This window comes from Solea solea, chromosome 2 (assembly GCF_958295425.1).
Source record: "Solea solea chromosome 2, fSolSol10.1, whole genome shotgun sequence".
Classification (NCBI taxonomy): Eukaryota; Metazoa; Chordata; class Actinopteri; order Pleuronectiformes; family Soleidae; genus Solea; species Solea solea.
Genome location: NC_081135.1, coordinates 285001 through 302068, shown reverse-complemented (window position 1 = coordinate 302068; position 17068 = coordinate 285001). Strand labels below are relative to the sequence as shown.

General features: G+C 43.9%; 3 protein-coding genes across 3 annotated transcripts in view; 1 reads left to right on the top strand and 2 right to left on the bottom strand.

Annotated features, from left to right (window-relative positions):
- The first annotated feature begins 101 nt into the window (after positions 1-101).
- pcid2 (PCI domain containing 2) lies at positions 102-4207 on the top strand. Its single transcript, XM_058619657.1, has 15 exons — positions 102-212; positions 543-599; positions 683-772; positions 888-961; positions 1057-1124; positions 1638-1677; positions 1781-1835; positions 1971-2074; positions 2634-2709; positions 2795-2936; positions 3040-3140; positions 3354-3427; positions 3500-3625; positions 3705-3828; positions 4043-4207. The coding sequence occupies exons 2-15, from the start codon at positions 564-566 to the stop codon at positions 4130-4132; spliced, it is 1200 nt and encodes a 399-aa protein (XP_058475640.1). The 5' UTR covers positions 102-212; positions 543-563; the 3' UTR covers positions 4133-4207.
- A 63-nt stretch (positions 4208-4270) lies between these two features.
- On the bottom strand, positions 4271-8900 carry prozb (protein Z, vitamin K-dependent plasma glycoprotein b). The gene is made up of 8 exons (XM_058622131.1): positions 8446-8900; positions 6756-6910; positions 6656-6680; positions 6266-6445; positions 6036-6167; positions 5878-5951; positions 5668-5806; positions 4271-4953 (listed from the first exon to the last, which is right to left on the bottom strand). The coding sequence occupies exons 1-8, from the start codon at positions 8540-8542 to the stop codon at positions 4271-4273; spliced, it is 1485 nt and encodes a 494-aa protein (XP_058478114.1). The 5' UTR covers positions 8543-8900.
- Positions 8901-9460: 560 nt separating this feature from the next.
- Positions 9461-17068, bottom strand: part of LOC131449382 (uncharacterized) — an 8774-nt gene continuing 1166 nt past the window's right edge. The window contains exons 3-18 of the mRNA XM_058622124.1: positions 16647-16671; positions 16446-16559; positions 15981-16118; positions 15236-15351; positions 15044-15164; positions 14353-14969; positions 14159-14165; positions 13690-13797; positions 13112-13272; positions 12975-12999; positions 12307-12420; positions 11874-12005; positions 11442-11710; positions 11158-11275; positions 10875-11062; positions 9461-10802 (exon numbers count right to left, since the gene is read on the bottom strand). Of these exons, the coding sequence (XP_058478107.1) occupies positions 10380-10802; positions 10875-11062; positions 11158-11275; positions 11442-11710; positions 11874-12005; positions 12307-12420; positions 12975-12999; positions 13112-13272; positions 13690-13797; positions 14159-14165; positions 14353-14969; positions 15044-15164; positions 15236-15351; positions 15981-16118; positions 16446-16559; positions 16647-16671 (2676 nt within the window). The 3' untranslated portion in view covers positions 9461-10379. The remainder of the gene's footprint in view (positions 10803-10874; positions 11063-11157; positions 11276-11441; positions 11711-11873; positions 12006-12306; positions 12421-12974; positions 13000-13111; positions 13273-13689; positions 13798-14158; positions 14166-14352; positions 14970-15043; positions 15165-15235; positions 15352-15980; positions 16119-16445; positions 16560-16646; positions 16672-17068) is intronic.

The following is a 17068-nucleotide window of genomic DNA, read 5'->3' as shown; positions in this document are numbered from 1 at the left end:
TTGTTGTCAATAAAACACTTTGAACAAAAGTTTGTGCGCTTGTATTCTTTTTTCACAACCTTATTTTGAAACTTCGCCTCTTGTTCTGAAGCGCTACAGGAAGCCAACCTCCGTGATCCGGAAGTTCTTCATGAGTCTTGAAAACAGTGCGGCGCTGAGTGAAAGAAGTGAACGTTAACGCTTCATTTCTGGACTAAATCTCTGTTTTCCGGGTACGAGATGTTTTCATGTTTGTTTTCTTTCTAACGCGAGTCAGTGTTTTCAGGTTTGAATTCAATGAATCAATGAATTCAAATGCTAATGTGCTAGCATGGCGCTCCGTCAGTCTAACGGGGAAAAGTCAAACATTTGAATCTTTTCAGTGTTTTTATGCTTTAAACACGTGTTTATCGTCACTTGTTTCATGTTCAGAAAAATAACTTTAGCGTGTTATTTAAAAACACTATTTACTGAATGAATGTTATTATATCGTCTTTTTAATGAATTTGTTTGTATTCATGTTTAAAAGTGGCTACACGTGAGTGATTGATGTTTGTTCTCAGGTGCTGATTCAGCAGGAAGTCATGGCTCACATCACCATCAACCAGTACCTGCAGCAGGTGACCTCTGACCTCTGACCCTTCACTCAGCTGTGGTGTAGTAGTGATGACCTCATTCTTCTTCTTCTGTGTAAAAACTGCAGGTTTACGAAGCCATCGACAACCGCGAGGGTTCGTTCTGCTCTGAGCTGCTCTCCTTCAAACACCCGCACGTGGCCAACCCGCGGCTCCAGGTGAGGCTCCGCCCACTCTGCTACACACACCCGCTGTTGCTAGGATACAGCCTCACTCTTCTCTCTGTGTGTGTGTGTGTGTGTGTGTGTGTGTGTGTGCGCGCGCGTGTTCCAGCTGGCCAGTCCAGAAGAGAAGTGTCAGCAGGTTCTGGAGCCACCGTACGACGAGATGGTGGCTGCTCATCTCAGGTATCAATGTCTTTGATTATTGATCAGAGTAAAACATCCTGTTTGTGCACATTCACGTGTGTGTGTGTGTGTGTGTGTGTGTGTGTGTGTTGCAGGTGCACCTACGCGGTGGCCAATCACGACTTTGTTGAAGCCTACAAGTTCCAGACACTTGTCGTTCAATATCCTTAACCCTTTAATCCCGGCGTCTCTGCGTTGCCGGATTACACCACGCGCTTGTGAAAGCTCTGATGACGAGAGCCCGTCATCTGCGTGATCACTCATCACTCACCGCTCATCCTCCGCGCGTCTGTGTTCTGTTCTCATGACGGCACGCTGCACTTCACACTTCTGTCTGTTTCACGTTATTTCACATTGAAATAATCAGAATAGTTTGTGAGTGGATTCAGGATCATTGTCCACGTTTGAACTCCACACCTGGTTATTACGCTAATGTTGCAGGAAGACTCAAATGTTATTTTATAAATATGTATTATTGCGACCCTCTGGTGGAGGATAAAGCGATAGATGATGACTGATGACTTGTAATAACTGCCAGATAGTGAAAGTTATTCTAGGGAAAATCACTTACAGTTACAGGACGTTTTGTCACTTTTCTGGTTTAAAATCAGCAACAAAAAAGTGTTGAAGGTTTATTGTCTCACAGTCTTTGCCCTTGACCTTTGACCTGTCACATCCTTCCTGAGGGCCTTCCAGTCCCACAAAGAGGAGAACTGGTGAGAAAGAGACTGAAGCTCAGATGAACACGCAGACAGTGAAGGCAGCGTCATTCACGTGTGTGTGTGCGCGCGTGTGTGTTCCCGTGTGTGTGTGTTTCAGGGCTCTGCCTGTGATGTTCGCTGTCGCTCTGGATCTCAGGATATTCGCCAACAATGTGAGAGACACTTTTATTTTTACAATTTCACTTAAAGAGATTTAAAGTGAACAAAAAAAGTTCAAATACATCAATAAAAAAGAGGAGAAATGTTTAATGTGGTTTAAATGTTGATGTGTGTGTGTGTGTCTGCAGGCAGAGCAGCAGTTACAGAAAAAGGGCAAAGGTCAACCTGGTGAGATGTTGGAGAAAGCAGCAGAGCAGTTGATGAGCTGCTTCAGAGTGTGTGCCAGCGACAAGTGAGTCACACACACTGAATTTAAACCAGTGTAATGTCATTTATTCTGATTTAAACTGAATTTAATCCAGTGTAATCTCATTTAATCTGATTTAAACCAGTGTAATGTCATTTATTCTGATTTAAACTGAATTTAATCCAGTGTATTCTCATTTAATCTGATTTAAACCAGTGTTATGTCATTTATTCTGATTTAAACTGAATTTAATCCAGTGTAATCTCATTTAATCTGATTTAAACCAGTGTAATGTAATTTATTCTGATTTAAACTGAATTTAATCCAGTGTATTCTCATTTAATCTGATTTAAACCAGTGTAATCTCATTTATTCTGATTTAAACTGATTTTAATCCAGTGTAATCGAATTTATTCTGATTTAAACTGAATTTAATCCAGTGTAATCTCATTTTATCTGATTGAAACCAGTGTAATCTCATTTATTCTGATTTAAACTGAATTTAATCCAGTGTAATCTCGTTTAATCTGATTTTAACTGAATTTAATCCAGCGTAAAGTCATTTAATCTGACACTGTTGTGTGTGTGTGTGTGTTCGTTCCAGTCGTGCAGCAATCGACGACTCTAAAAAATGGGGGATGATGTTTCTGAGTAACCAGCTGTTTAAGATCTACTTTAAGGTCGGATCAATCACGATTGATGCTCTTGTGTAATCTTGAATGGGATGATTTGAAGGTGATTGTGTGTGTGTGTGTGTGCGCGTAGATCAATAAACTTCACCTGTGTAAACCTCTGATCAGAGCCATCGACAGCTCTAATCTGAAGAACGACTACAGTCCTGCTCAGAGAGTCACGTACAGATACTACGTGGGCCGCAAAGCCATGTTTGACAGTGACTTCAAGCTAGGTCACCAACACTCTGGACTAGCACTACACACTTACTGATGCTGGATTACTGCTGGATTACTCTAGTAATCTCTGTGTGTGTGTGTGTGTGTGTGTGTGCGCAGCGGAGGACTTTCTCTCCTTCTCCTTCCACCACTGTCATGGATCCAGTCAGAAGAACAAGAGGATGATTCTCATCTACCTGCTGCCTGTCAAGATGCTGCTGGTGATAATCCCACTCACACTCTGTTTACAACCAGTCTGCACTAGTTTATGTCCTATTTATATCAGATTAAATGAGTTGACACTGGTTTAGATCCAGATTAAAGCATATTAAATGCTTTTACACTAGTTTGGATCCAGATTAAAGCAGATTATATGCGTTGACACTGGTTTAGATCCAGATTAAAGCAGATTAAATGAGTCTCTGTTGTTTCAGGGTCACATGCCGAATCATCAGCTCCTGAGGAAATACGACCTGATGCAGTTTGCTGATGTTACTAAGGGCGTGAGGTGAGCTCAGTTTTTAATTTTTTTAATGTTGAGCGATACAGGAAGTGACATCATCGTGTCTGTGTCGGTCAGTGACGGGAACCTGCTGCTGCTCAACGACGCTCTGTCCAAACACGAGACCTTCTTCATCCGCTGTGGGATCTTCCTCATCCTGGAGAAGCTCAAGATCATCACCTACAGGAACCTCTTCAAGAAAGTGTGAGTGAGGCTCTGCCCACCCTGACTCCAGTTTGGAGTCTTTAATCTTTAATCTGTAATCTGTAATCTGCACCTGCAGGTACCTGCTGCTCAGGACTCACCAACTGCCTCTGGACTCGTTCCTGGTGGCGCTGAAGATGATGAAGGTGGAGGACGTGGACGTGGACGAGGTGCAGTGTATCCTAGCTAACCTCATCTACATGGTGAGGACACACACGCACATACACACACACACACACACACACACACACACACAGACAAACAGACACACACACACAGACACGCACGCACGCACGCACATACACACAGACACACGCACACACAGACAGACGCGCACACACGCACACAGACACACACACAGACAGACAGACGCACACACACACTGGTGTTTTATTTTGTAATTGTGTTTCCTGTCAGGGTCACATCAAAGGTTATATCTCACACCAGCATCAGAAGCTCGTCGTCAGTAAACAGAATCCATTTCCTCCGCTCTCCTCCATCTCCTAGACTACGTTACCCACAATCCTCTCTGGCTCTGTAAAAAAGAAAGTGTTGAATAAAACAGCTGATGTTTGTACAGAGTTTATGGGATTGATTCTTTTATTTGAAATATAAATTGTGACGTTAAAGAAAATAAAAGCTGGCTCAGACGGGGAGCCGGCTGAGCTGAGGCGTCATGCGCTCCTCTGACGCCTCCAGTCTGGGTCTGATCCAGGTCAGGTACCGGGACAGTTTGGTGAACAGCAGGCTGTCACCGTGGCAACCTGAGGACGTGGAGATGAGCAGTCCGGTGAGGAACGCCGTCCCCTGCTCCACCGTGGCCACCGGCGCGCCCGCTAACACGCTGCCGCACGGCCTCCTGCTGACCTCTGACCTCACGTCAGACACAGACGACGTCTCGTTCTCAGTCGGTAAACTGTTCAGCGGCGGCCGGCCTCCGTGTTTGTTCACTGAAGTGCTGTTCGTCTTCCTGTGGACGCCATTTTGGAACCGAGAATGTCTGCCTGACCTCGCCGTCGTCACGGCGACCGTCCTCATGCAAAACATCTTGTTGCTGAGTGGGTGCGACGCGTCCAGCTCGTCGCGACACTCGTCCAGCGTCAGGTAGAGCAGCTCCTGGCTCCGCTGCCTCGCGGCGACGCCCGTCCTCCCAGGATGCATCAGGATGTTTTCGCTGAAGTCCTTGGTGGGCAGGCAGAGGTGGATGAGGGCGGGGCCAAAGCTCACTGGCTCTGCCAGCTCGAGGAGGGCCAGGTCGTTGTCATGACGACCCAAATGGAAGCGGCTGTGCACGTACAGTGCCTGGACGGACACGGGCATCCTGTTTCCTTGGAGACGAGAGAAGTGATGTCAAAATAAAATATCAGTAGGCTTTTATTTTGTAGAGACAGCTTCTATTCTAATAAAAGCCCACAGAAGGATTTTATTCTGTAGGGTAAAGTCAGTATGTGGACAGCTATATTTGGGCTTTTATTTTGAAGGGTAAAGTCAGTATATGAACAGCTAGATTTGGGCTTTTATTTTGAATGGTAAAGTCAATATGTGAACAGCTAGATTTGGGCTTTTATTTTGAAGGGTAATGTCAGTATGTGGACAGCTGATATGGGCTTTTATTTTGAAGTGAAAAGTCAGTTTGTGGACAGCTAGAGTTGGGCTTTTATTTTGAAGGGTAAAGTCAGTATGTGAACAGCTAGATTTGGGCTTTTATTTTGAAGGGTAAAGTCAATATGTGAACAGCTAGATTTGGGCTTTTATTTTGAATGGTAAAGTCAATATGTGAACAGCTAGATTTGGGCTTTTATTTTGAATGGTAAAGTCAATATGTGAACAGCTAGATTTGGGCTTTTATTTTGAAGGGTAATGTCAGTATGTGGACAGCTGATTTGGGCTTTTATTTTGAAGTGAAAAGTCAGTTTGTGGACAGCTAGAGTTGGGCATTTATTTTGAAGGGTAAAGTCAGTATGTGAACAGCTAGATTTGGGCTTTTATTTTGAAGAGTAAATTTTTTGTCTGTCTCATATGTTGTTAATGAAGTTGTGCACCAGTGGTCACGTAGAAGCTGGAAGGTTGGAGGTCAGATTCTGACCCCTGGAGGAGGCAGTGGGCGGCGGTCAGGACGGAGCGTCGACCCAACAGCACGCCGCTGCATAGCTCCGCCCCCTCAGTGTTCATCAGTGACACCTGGAGGCAGAAACACAGCTGTTAAAGGTACACACACACACACGTGGTCCTGTGCTGTGATTGGCCGTTACCTGCCAGGGACAGTTTCCATGGCGACACATTGACGCGGTGCTGTTGCCGGGGAGTCTTCCACACGGGAAGTCCACTGTGGACACAAACACAACGTCCTGTCAAGGTTTTTGTTAAAGCGTGGGGGCGGGGTTTGTTGTGGGGACGGGGTTTGCAGCACCTTCGGGCACACAGCTGCGTTTGTCAGTGTGTAGTTTGAATCCCGTCGTGCAGGAGCAGGTGAAGACATCGTACGCCGCCGCACACAGCTGCTGACACGCGGTCGGACCGCCAGTCGGACACGCTGCAATCTCTGTTGCCATGGAAACATCAACAAAAGTGTTGCTCATAGACCGCACCCATCTCATCTCGGGGAGGCAGGGTCGTGTGAGGTTGTGGGTGTGGTCTGACCTGGTGTGGTGACCTGTGGTGCAGTGGGCAGCCACTGTGCTCTGCGTGTGACTCCTCCCACAGCTCTTTGCTCACAGATTGGTCCAAAGTGGTGGGTGGGGCATGAACACTGGAACCCGCCCACTTTGTCGGTGCAGTTTCCTCCGTGCAGGCAGGGGTTTGGTTCACACTGGTTCCCGTCTGCACGCCATCGTTCAAATAAAGTTTATTCAAAACTGTTATTGTTTTAAATCAATTATTCTAAAACATAATGTCAAAATAAAGGTGGAGAAATGTGTTCATAAATAAAAATATATATATATATATATATATATAATTATGTAATAATGAGAAGTATAACATCAGTAAATGTGTTAAATAATGATTAATGATTCTAAAAGTCAAACTCGCCGTAGTAGACGGTCCAGAAGGCAACCTGTGGAAGAGTGTCAGCTGTTTACTAGTTTGTTAATAATCAGTGGTGATTATCAAAGACGTGATGGTGACGAACCGTCTTATCCAAGTCTTCAAAGTATTCTCGCGCCTCCTCAAAGTTGCACAGCTCCTCGTGACACTCGCGCTCCAGGTTTCCCTGAAGGAACTCCTCCAGCAGGAACATGTTGGCTCGTTTGGACCGAAGGAAAACACTGTGAGCCTGACGGAACACTGACACACACACACACACACACACACACGTACAGAGTGACTCGTGGGGCCCGGGCACTCACATAGCAGCGCCGGGACTTGAAATTTTTCTTCTGAAAGTATTGCATTTGTACTAAAAGGTTAGGGAAAACTGAACCTGTCAAAAAAAAAAATCATAAAATAAGGGAAATAGTCAGAAATGATACAAAATGGCTCAGTAGCACCCCCAAAGGTGAAACGCACGTTAATAATTGTACGAACAAATAAACACGTTAATTTGTACTGGACACATCAAAGATGAAAAATTATCAAAGGGTCTCACAGATGCAAAAGGGGCGTGGCCAAGACAACCATTGGCAAAACAGGAAGTGCTCTATAACTTCATGCATGACACGAGAGGCGGACCCTGAACACGTCTCCAAACATGAACCTGAGCCAACAGGAAGTCAGCCACGAAACAGGAAGTGGCCTGTAACTTTGCTGTACATTGACCGATCAGCTCGAAACTTCACATGTGAGATAAGAGCACATGAAAATTGAATCAAGGGCATAGCGCCATCTGCTGGCAGGGTGGTGGCTGCTTTAAGCTTTATTTTACACATTAAAATCAGTTTTTATGTTTTTTTCATGTGTCGGAGAAAAAACTGCAGAAGTTTCCTTTAATTTAAATAAAAGATTACTTAATTATAATGAATGATAGTTTAATTAATGACAGTGATCCTGATTTGTTACATAATCATAAAGTGATACACATCATAATTAATACATCAATAAACATAAAAATGAACGTAATCATTTTGAAATATTAACGTTTGCTTAATATTCAATATTCATATCATTAATATACTGAGTATGAAACATCAACATAATACATGTAATGTCATATAAACCATAATATACTATAACAATATACTGTAATTAAATATAATCTCATATTAACTCATTAACATTTTATTTTTATTATTCCATTTTTTTCTAAAATAGATATAATAAACAGAGTTAACTGTATTTAATGCTTTTATAATCATTTACTAACAGTTAATTTTTTTAACTAATAATTTGTTAATATTGTTAACAGGGTAATGAATGTATTTATTATATATTATTCAACTTTGAACTAACAACTGTAAATACTTTCCTTTAGTTAGTTTATTATAATATATTTATATATAATAATATATATAATATTATTATAATGTATAATAGCAGTACTTACTAACTATAATAAAGCATTTATTAATCATTATAAAGGGCATGTTAATAAACATTAATTCGTGTTTATAAATGGTTAGTTGTTGCTTATGTATTTGTTCCCACTTTGAAATGCGGGTTAATAAATGGTTAATAAACACTAATTTACACTTAGTTAATGCTTATTTAGTAACAGTTATTACTGTGTAAACAGACATTAGCACTAGCTTATGAAATAACATTTTGACTTCCGTACATGTCGGATAAACCTGGAACACAATTACATCACATGATTGACGGAAGTCTCCGTGATCGTCTCCACGTCTCACACACTGGACATAAAGGTCAGGGGTCAAATGTCTTACCTTGTCCTTGGATGAGAACCTGAAGGAGACAAAGGAGGAAACAGAGAGGAAGAACAGACACTCGGCAACAACGAGCCGACATGATGCTGACCGCCATGACACACTGACTCCACTGACACACACAGGCACACACACACACCAGTGACTCATCAAGTCAATGTAACAAGGTGTTTATTTAAAAAATCTTTCTTTTGTAGCATTTATGCTACAAAAGTGACATTGAATCATTGAAGTCGATTAGTTTTTATTCTTGTTTGTTTTTTCAAACTTTGTTCCTGTTGTGGACTCTGACCTGTCCCCCGTCCCCTGTCCTTTCTGTCTCTGTCCCGTTGTCAAACAAACATCAATAAACACGACATTTGTTTGAGGTCAACACACAGTGTTTCATCACATCCATTAATAATTAAATAGAAAATTCAAATATTTTCTCACTAAAATCAGAAAAGTATCAGAGTGTTAATGACATGAAAGTGTATTTCAAACTAGTGTTAATGCATTTATTTATAATCTGACTGACTTCTCAAGAAAGGACAAAAAAATCCAAAAAATGTTCTTGAAAACCAAGTTTTTATCTGATTTAAATAGATATCCTTCGAAAAAAGCACAATACTTTATATATATATATATATATATATATATATATATACATACAACATAATCAATATTTTTTATTTATATTGTTGCCATTTTTTCAGCTCCAAAAGCTAATGTTGAAATATCTGGAACAAAAGAAAATGAACAGACATGTTTGTTTACAATTTTTAAAAATATTTTTTATTTTCAGTTTTACCATCTTTTAATTATTTTTTATTAATAATAATAATAATAATAATAATAATAATACAGATCATTAACCTGTTGTGTTTGTGATTAGTATCTTGGTTAGGGTTAGCTTGGGTTAGGGGACGGTGGACTGGAAATGCTAAACAGAAATGAACAAGTTAATTAGAGTTCACGGACACGACAACATTAATTACCGCGTCTTTAAAGAAAATATAAAAGGATCGAGAACAGATCCCTGAGGAACACCTCATGTTATTATTGACACTGTCATTGTTCAAGTCACATGATCACCAACATGTGAGACAAAGATTTACTGTTTGGAACCTTCATGACATTTTATACATTAATACATGTTGTTCTGCTGCCCCCAAGTGGCCAAAATGGGTTAAGAATTGAAGCTAATCTGATCGTTTTCACTTATGTCTTTTATGGTCCGTTCACACCACAGTGAGTAAGTCGCAAGTGAACAAGAATTTTGCGTGATTCCATCCGCGAAGACACAAAATTTGTGTTGATTGCGTTTATGTTGACTTTAGTTTCCAACATCGATAAAACCCAGTGCTCATCACTCAGACTAATGTCGGGATCAGACGACACAAATTCAGACTTACGCGATGACCGGATGTTTAGTGTAACACTAGGTCTCCTATGACTGGCTCCTGGATGTTGACCAATAGGGGAACGGAGTGCACTGACACAGCGTAACATGAAGACATTCACTGGGTGAAGAGGTCAACAGCAACGTCTCCTTAAGAAACGACCACGACAAAAGTCAGTGGGCATCACTCATTGGTAGCCATGATTGACAGCTTGCCCCACCTCACCGATGACGTACGTGACCTATGTGGTGAACGATGTTTGGTCAGGGGTCACTCTTGTAGTGTTAGCAGTCCCCTGAACAAGACAGCAACAATCCGTGCCACTGTGGTTAATAATCTGACTGATGTGAAAGAGAGACACATCGTGTGGTCTGATCCCGGTATAAATCATGTGACCTGAAAAACTTCTGTGTGTTTGGTGTGAACGCATCATAAAACATCGTTAATGTGTTGTCACGTGTTTCTGGAACCTGACTGTCAATGAGTGTGACGCATAGAATACATGATGATATAAAACATGTGGTTGATTTCTTCTCTGCTGAGTTCACTGTCTCACAGAACCAGCCTCTCGATGGCGCTGTGGTGCCTCTTGACCCTGCTGCCGCTCGTCTTTTTGTGCAACATACTCTCCATTCCTTCGCGGATCCAGCGGGTGTACTTGGACACCTGGGTGTAGACACCATACTTCCCTTTGCGTGCGCAGCCTTCACCCCAGCTCACGATGCCTGTGACAAAGTACGTGTTGTGGTAGTGGGTGACATGCGGTCCGCCGCTGTCGCCCTGACAGGCGTCCTTGGGTGTCGTGTGGTAGCCTGCGCAGAACATACGCTGGGAGATTCGGAACTGGGTGGATTCCATGCAGGTGTGCCGATCCACGTAGGGTAACGTGAGGCGCTGCAAGATGGTGGACGCCTGCCGACCCTCGCCGAGGCGACCGAAACCGCTGACCATGCCAACTGGCTGCCGCATCAGCACCTGAAAGAGGATGGTGTTATTATGTTTGTGAAACATTTACAGCGGTTTTTACGCCAGTGTTTGGAGAGTCACCTTCTCCGCAAATTCCTGCTCAGGCAAACATGCTGGGACGATGAACCTGGAGAACTGTATTGGCTTGCTGAGTTTGAGGAGTGCGATGTCGTTGTTGTAGGTCTGTGGTTGGTATTTAAAGTGCGTGGCGATAGCCTCCACGTAGTGTGTTGCTTCGTTACCGTGATCCACCAATGTGTCAAACTCACCTGAGGGAACAATTATTATAATAGTACGCTTTCAAGAGAGAGAGTTGTAGGAATTAAATAAAGATCAACAGACCAGAAAGATGAAGCAGACCTACCGAGTTTAACGTAGATGTAACGGGATTGGTTCATGCAGTGGGCGGCGGTCAGGATGATGTACTCGTTGAGGATGGTTCCTCCACAGAAGCCAATATCATCCTCATTCAGGAGGAGAGCCTGCAAAGACGAGATGGTACGGAAGACACAATCTTTTAAGGTGTTGGTACAGACACACTCTAGGACCTGGATTTACATGATAATGGACTATAAGGCGTCAAGGACACAGTCCCAGTGTGTCCAAGGAGACGAGACTCTTCCACCCTTGTTTTCTCATAATTCCTACCTGCCATGGACATTCTCCTGGTGGACAGTCTTCTCCATTGACAATTCGGGTCATACTGGCCATCTCAGGGTTGATCAGTTCCTCTAAGATGATGTGTTCTGGAACAATCTCAATGTGGCTGTGGTTTCCTGAGGACATCATGTCTTTGGAGTTGGAGTTTGGGTCTGTCGTGTTGAACCCTGTCGTATTTCCCTCTGTTACGTTCGGTCGAACGTACCTGAAAACAGTCCGGGTGTCTTTGGTGACGATGGCGCCACACTTGAAGGTCTCTGTAAGAATTAATTTGAAGTCTGAGTTAGATTTGGATCGTCTCGTCTGGAGGTTTATCCTGATGCCAGTGCTACAAATACTCTGTAGCTCACCAGTCAGAAATACCCACAACATTTCACATGAAACCACAACAACAACATCATCTAAACTTGAGCATCTTACGGTTGGAGAGACAGGATTTATCGTCCGACGCCAGGAAATATCCGTCAGCACAGGAGCACTGAACGTTTCCTCGCACCACTTTGCAGTAATGTTCACAGCCGCCATTTTCGGACTCGCAGAGCTCAGGAATCACTGCGAAGAACGAGAACACAGTCAAGACCAGACCAAACAGAAAAGTCTGTCCAGGCAAGACTATTGATATGTACGACTCTGAAAAACACCGGAATACAATGTACGACAGCACCATGAAATACCTGCACACTACAACAACAACCTCACCACTGACTGGTGTAGCAACACCTGAATGTTTTGATCTCTAAATGTTTATTTTAAAAGCTTTGTACTGTGTACTGCAGGAGGGACGAACACACTCTTAAGATATCAGATCAGATCTGAACTGTCCCTGAGTTCAACTGCCCCAAAGTTTCTTTACCGATCTGGCAGTTGAAGCCCTGGTACCCAGCCTTGCAGTAGCAGGAGTAAGTGCCAATCCCGTCTTTGCAGTGTCCTCCATGAGCGCAGGGCATTGACTCGCAAGCATCGCCATCTGCAGATCAAACAAAGCAGATTTCACCCATGATATCTAGTTGTGTAAGATGGTACAGCAGTCAGTGTTTCTGTCATATATCATCCAGTCGCAGGTTCATTAGCAAGACCAAGACAACGCACAATGGCAGGTCAAGACCAAGTTTGACGGAGGCCGATTTTGTGAAGTGATTCATTAATGTCAGGAACATAATTGAAGGTCTGGGACGCTGAAGGTCTGGGACACTCCACACCCACGAGGATGTTAAAGACAGCGTCTCTTGGAGACAGTCCATACTGTCTGTCCTCTCTGTGACTCCTAGGAATGGTTCCACAATGTTTTCCTTCCACAACACTTTGATGGCCTCCCTGATGACCTATGAACTTGCGTTGTGTCGTGATTGGTCAGGGTCATACTCGTCGTTTTGTCAGTCAAGAATCCACTGTGATTGATAATCTCATGATGACCTTTTGTGTAGTCTGATCCTGACATTAGTCCTGGTCTTGGCGTGGTCTTGATGATGCTAATCCAAACTTTCTTTTTATTATTTCAGAACCAAGTAGAAAAAATCTTACCGACATATTTGTTCCAGAATTCATTCTGAAAAGCAAAAAGAAACAAATCTGTAAACAATATTTAAATAAACTGTGGAAACTGAACATGTGGAAATGTCAGGCTACGCTAACACAGTCCGGGTTTGGTGGGTTTTCACCGTTTTCTCGCCATCTTCAAAGATCTCCCGCGCCTCCTCCCAGCTGCAGCGCTCCTCCATGCACTCCCGCTCCATGTTTCCTTGTTTCAGTTCCTCTAGAAAGGAGTTAGCTCGTCTGCGGCGGCTCAGGACCTGACTGGCCGCGCGGTCGTCCATGAAGACTGAAGAGAGAAGTTCATCGTAAAAAGGCTGTTGTCACGGGTAACGCCACATTCGTCTGGCGCTAACTTTGCTAAAGTGACAGCAACTGCTGCTGGTACCTGTCCGACCAAACACGAGAACCAAAATCGAGAACTACGATTCGTTAGTGCCCGTGTTAGCGTGTCGGCGCGTTATTCATTCACACAAGAAAAGATTGGGAAAGTAAAAGCTCCGCCCACATTCTCTCGCTACAATTCATCCGTTATTGTACCGATAAAAACATAAGAATGATAAAATGATTCTAAATAAAGGACCAATCCACTAAATATGACATCACACACAACACATGACCGGGGTCAAGGGTCAGCAGCCAGCTGTCAATCATCTGCTCCCTCACTGGAACTCCACATTGTTGTTTTTGTTCTTCGCTCACGTACCGTTAGCGGCGGTGGCGACGCTGAGCAGCAGGAGCCACAGGAACGAGCGGTGGAACCAGAACATGGTCCGACGATGAAGACGATGAAGACGAGCTCGTCTGTAAAAACCTTAGTCTGTCGAGTTGAGGAAACCAGTGAGATTGTGGAGGAGGCTGGGCGAGCGAGCATTGACCTGCACACACACACACACAGGGGGGGGGGGGGACTTCCCACCCTGATCAGAGTGGGCGGGGCTTATCTGCAGCAGTCACTCTCTGTAGAAAAACTTGAAGTGTCCCTTTAATAACAGCAGTGACTCAGTAAAAGAGTTTCACATGAACACATGAATGTTCATGTGTTCATCAGAGGAGGAGGAGCCAGTTTCTCTGCAGCAGAAGGAATTCACTTCCTGTCTGTGGAGCATACCACTGACAGCTGGGGGGGGCAGAGGGAGGGATTTACTGTAAACAGGATTTCTCAACAGTCCGACCATTGACCTGATCCATGTTTACACGTGTTTATGTTTAAATATTCAAAAAATAAACAACACAAAAATGACATGAAACAAAATAAAAGTGATTCTTTGTTTATTGGTTTTACATCAATTCATTCACAGGTTTTATTATTTTTATTACATTTATTATATATTTTAAAAACAGATTTTTATTTTCAAAGTTAAATCACTTTCTGTTCCATGTTTTCAGCTAAACTTTGCTCCACCCTCTCAGTGGGCGGGGCTTTCATGGTGTTCTCCACCCACTCCACAAAGTTGGCCACGTTGGTGTAAACCCCATAATACCCCGGCTGCGCACAGCCCCGCCCCCAGCCCACCACACCCGTCAGGAAGTGGGTGTCGCCGTACAGGGTGACGAGCGGACTGCCGTCGTCGCCGCGGCAACTCTCCTGGCGTCCCTCCAGGTACCCGGCGCAGAGCATGTTAGCGGTGAAGTTGAAGTGCGCGCGCTGCGAACACTGCGAATTTAAGATGATCGGAACGCTCATTCTGCGAAGAATGGAGGAAACGGGAACTCCCGGCGCCGGATCCTCGGCGTTCCCGCCGCTCGTTCGCTTTCCCCAGCCGGACACGGCGTGGTACCGCGTCAGCAGCAGCTCGCGCCGCGACAGCTCTGCGGTCGGCAAACACACAGGGATCACGTCACGGTTCAGGGTCAAAGGTCGACTCAGCCGGAGCAGAGCGATGTCGCTGTCGCCTGTCGCCGGGTCGTAAGCGCGATGAGCCATCGCCATGGTGACGGGAATCCTCTGCTCTGTGCCGTCGTCGACGTCCAGGTTGATTTCACCTGGAGACAAAAACGTCTGTTGGCTACAGTGGAGGATTAGCGCCGACTGTCAAAGTCTTTGTGGGCGGAGTTACCTGCCACCACAGTGAGGTTTTGGGGACTGTTGCCATGGATACAGTGAGCGGCGGTGACGACCCAGTCAGAACTGACGAGGACGCCTCCGCAGTGACTCCGCCCACTTAACTGAACCAGAACCTGAACGACGACAAACAAACTTTGTGATCAAATAAGAACTTTCCTGAACGCCACCTTCAGGACTAACTCACCTGCCAGGGACACTGTCCTCGAGGACAATGGTTTGCTCCGACCACTCTGGTCTGATCCAGGACGCTGTCAATCACACCTGTTTCCTGTGGGGTCACCTGACCACACGGAAACTGCACTGTAAAACAAAGTAACACTGTAAAACAAAAAGCACTGTAAAATAAAAGACACTGTAAAAAACACTGTAAAACAAAAAACACTGTAAAACAAACAACACTGTAAATTAACATTGTAAAACAAAAAACTCTAAACTACACCGTAAAATAACCACCACAAACACTGTAAAATACACGGAGCACAAAAAAAATACACTATAATTGACAGGTATAACCAGCAGGTATTTTTCACGTAGTATTTTTGCGTAGTATTGATACGTAGTATTTGTGCGTAGTATTGGTACGTAGTATTTGTGTGTAGTATTTTCACGTGGTATTTGTGCACAGTATTGGTATGTAGTATTTGTGCGTAGTATTGGTATGTAGTATTTGTGCATATTATTGGTACATAGTATTTGTATGTAGTAATTGTGTGTAGTATTTGTATGTAGTATTTGTACGTAGTATTTGTGCGTAGTATTTGTGCGTAGCATTGGTATATAGTATTTGTGCACAGTATTTGTGTGTAGTGTTGTACGTAGTATTTGTATGTAGTATTTGTGCATAGTATTGGTACGTAGTATTTGTACGTAGTATTGGCACTTAGTATTTGTATGTAGTATTTGTACGTAGTATTCGTGTGTTGTTTTACCCTGCGCCACACACTGGCGTGCGTCCTCTCCAAGCTCGTATCCATCAGCGCAGGAACATTTGCGTCTTTCTGTGGAGCCGTCGCAGAAATGTTGACAGTGTCCGTTCTGGTAGAGACACTTGAGTGAGTCTTCAAACACTGAGGACAAAAACAAAGACGAGACAATTTAACTGTCAGCAGCTACAAATCACCACGATGCACGCCAAATTTAAAATGGCTAACTTCCTGTCGAGGTGAGCTCATGGTCCCGGCTGACGTGTTTGTTCGTCTGTGAACAATGTGCATCTTAGTTCCAGCTGTGACATACCTGCTTTCACCTCAGGGGGGCGCTGCTTTAATGGCCGCTGTTTTATCAGTTCTGATATTTAGAGCCTAAAAAATTGTCAGTGTTTTCATAGTTGCGTTATGAAAGGGTTGTACCATTTGACTTCCTGTGTGCAGCTGCTGTTCTAAATGCTAACTCACCAGTCTGACAGTGTCGTCCCTCGTATCCCTCTGGACACTGACACTCGTAACTCATCCCCATGTAGACACACGCCCCGTTGTTTTTACACGGGTTCACCAGACAGGGGTCACGACCTTGCAAGAGAAAAAAAAACCACAATGACAAAGAACAAAATGTCGCACTGTTTGCGTGTTTTAATCGGTGTTAATCTGAGAACTTACGATCATACGTGGTCCAGAACTGCCTCTGAAGATCAAACACAAACATCAGTTAAATAGGGCTAATGCTAACAGTCATGTTTATGCTCATAATGAAAGTGTAGTCGTTACTGTTACTGCTAATGCTAAAAATGATGTTCTTGCTCACATCAGTGCTAATGCTAACTCTTGTCATGATAGCCTGTCTTCTATCACCAGACCTGCTCCATCCTCTCAGACTCACCCGTGGTTCCCGGGTTCCCTCGGGTTGCTGCACAGTGGCTCTGAGAATCCAGAGCAGTAACTAAGTCCTCAGTACTCATCCTGCTCGACCTATCAGTGGTGTCTGAGGATTCTATTGTCCACACTCCTGGTTTTAATCCTTTCTCACTGGGTGATCGTTCAGTGTGTCCTAGCTAGGACTGCACCACACAGCCTTGCCACAG

What these genes read in the sequence shown, in the direction of transcription:
- pcid2 (XM_058619657.1), top strand. Translation starts at nt 564, where the DNA reads ATGGCTCACATCACCATCAACCAGTACCTGCAGCAG. An exon ending in CCAGACACTTGTCGTTCAAT is followed by an intron (nt 1,125 to 1,637) that starts ATCCTTAACCCT and finishes GACCTGTCACAT; the next exon opens with CCTTCCTGAGGGCCTTCCAG. An exon ending in TAGCTAACCTCATCTACATG is followed by an intron (nt 3,829 to 4,042) that starts GTGAGGACACAC and finishes GTTTCCTGTCAG; the next exon opens with GGTCACATCAAAGGTTATAT.
- prozb (XM_058622131.1), bottom strand. Translation starts at nt 8,542, where the DNA reads ATGGCGGTCAGCATCATGTCGGCTCGTTGTTGCCGAGTGTCTGTTCTT. An exon ending in CTTCTGGACCGTCTACTACG is followed by an intron (nt 6,446 to 6,655) that starts GCGAGTTTGACT and finishes GATGGCGTGCAG; the next exon opens with ACGGGAACCAGTGTGAACCA. An exon ending in ATGGAAACTGTCCCTGGCAG is followed by an intron (nt 5,807 to 5,877) that starts GTAACGGCCAAT and finishes TTCTGCCTCCAG; the next exon opens with GTGTCACTGATGAACACTGA.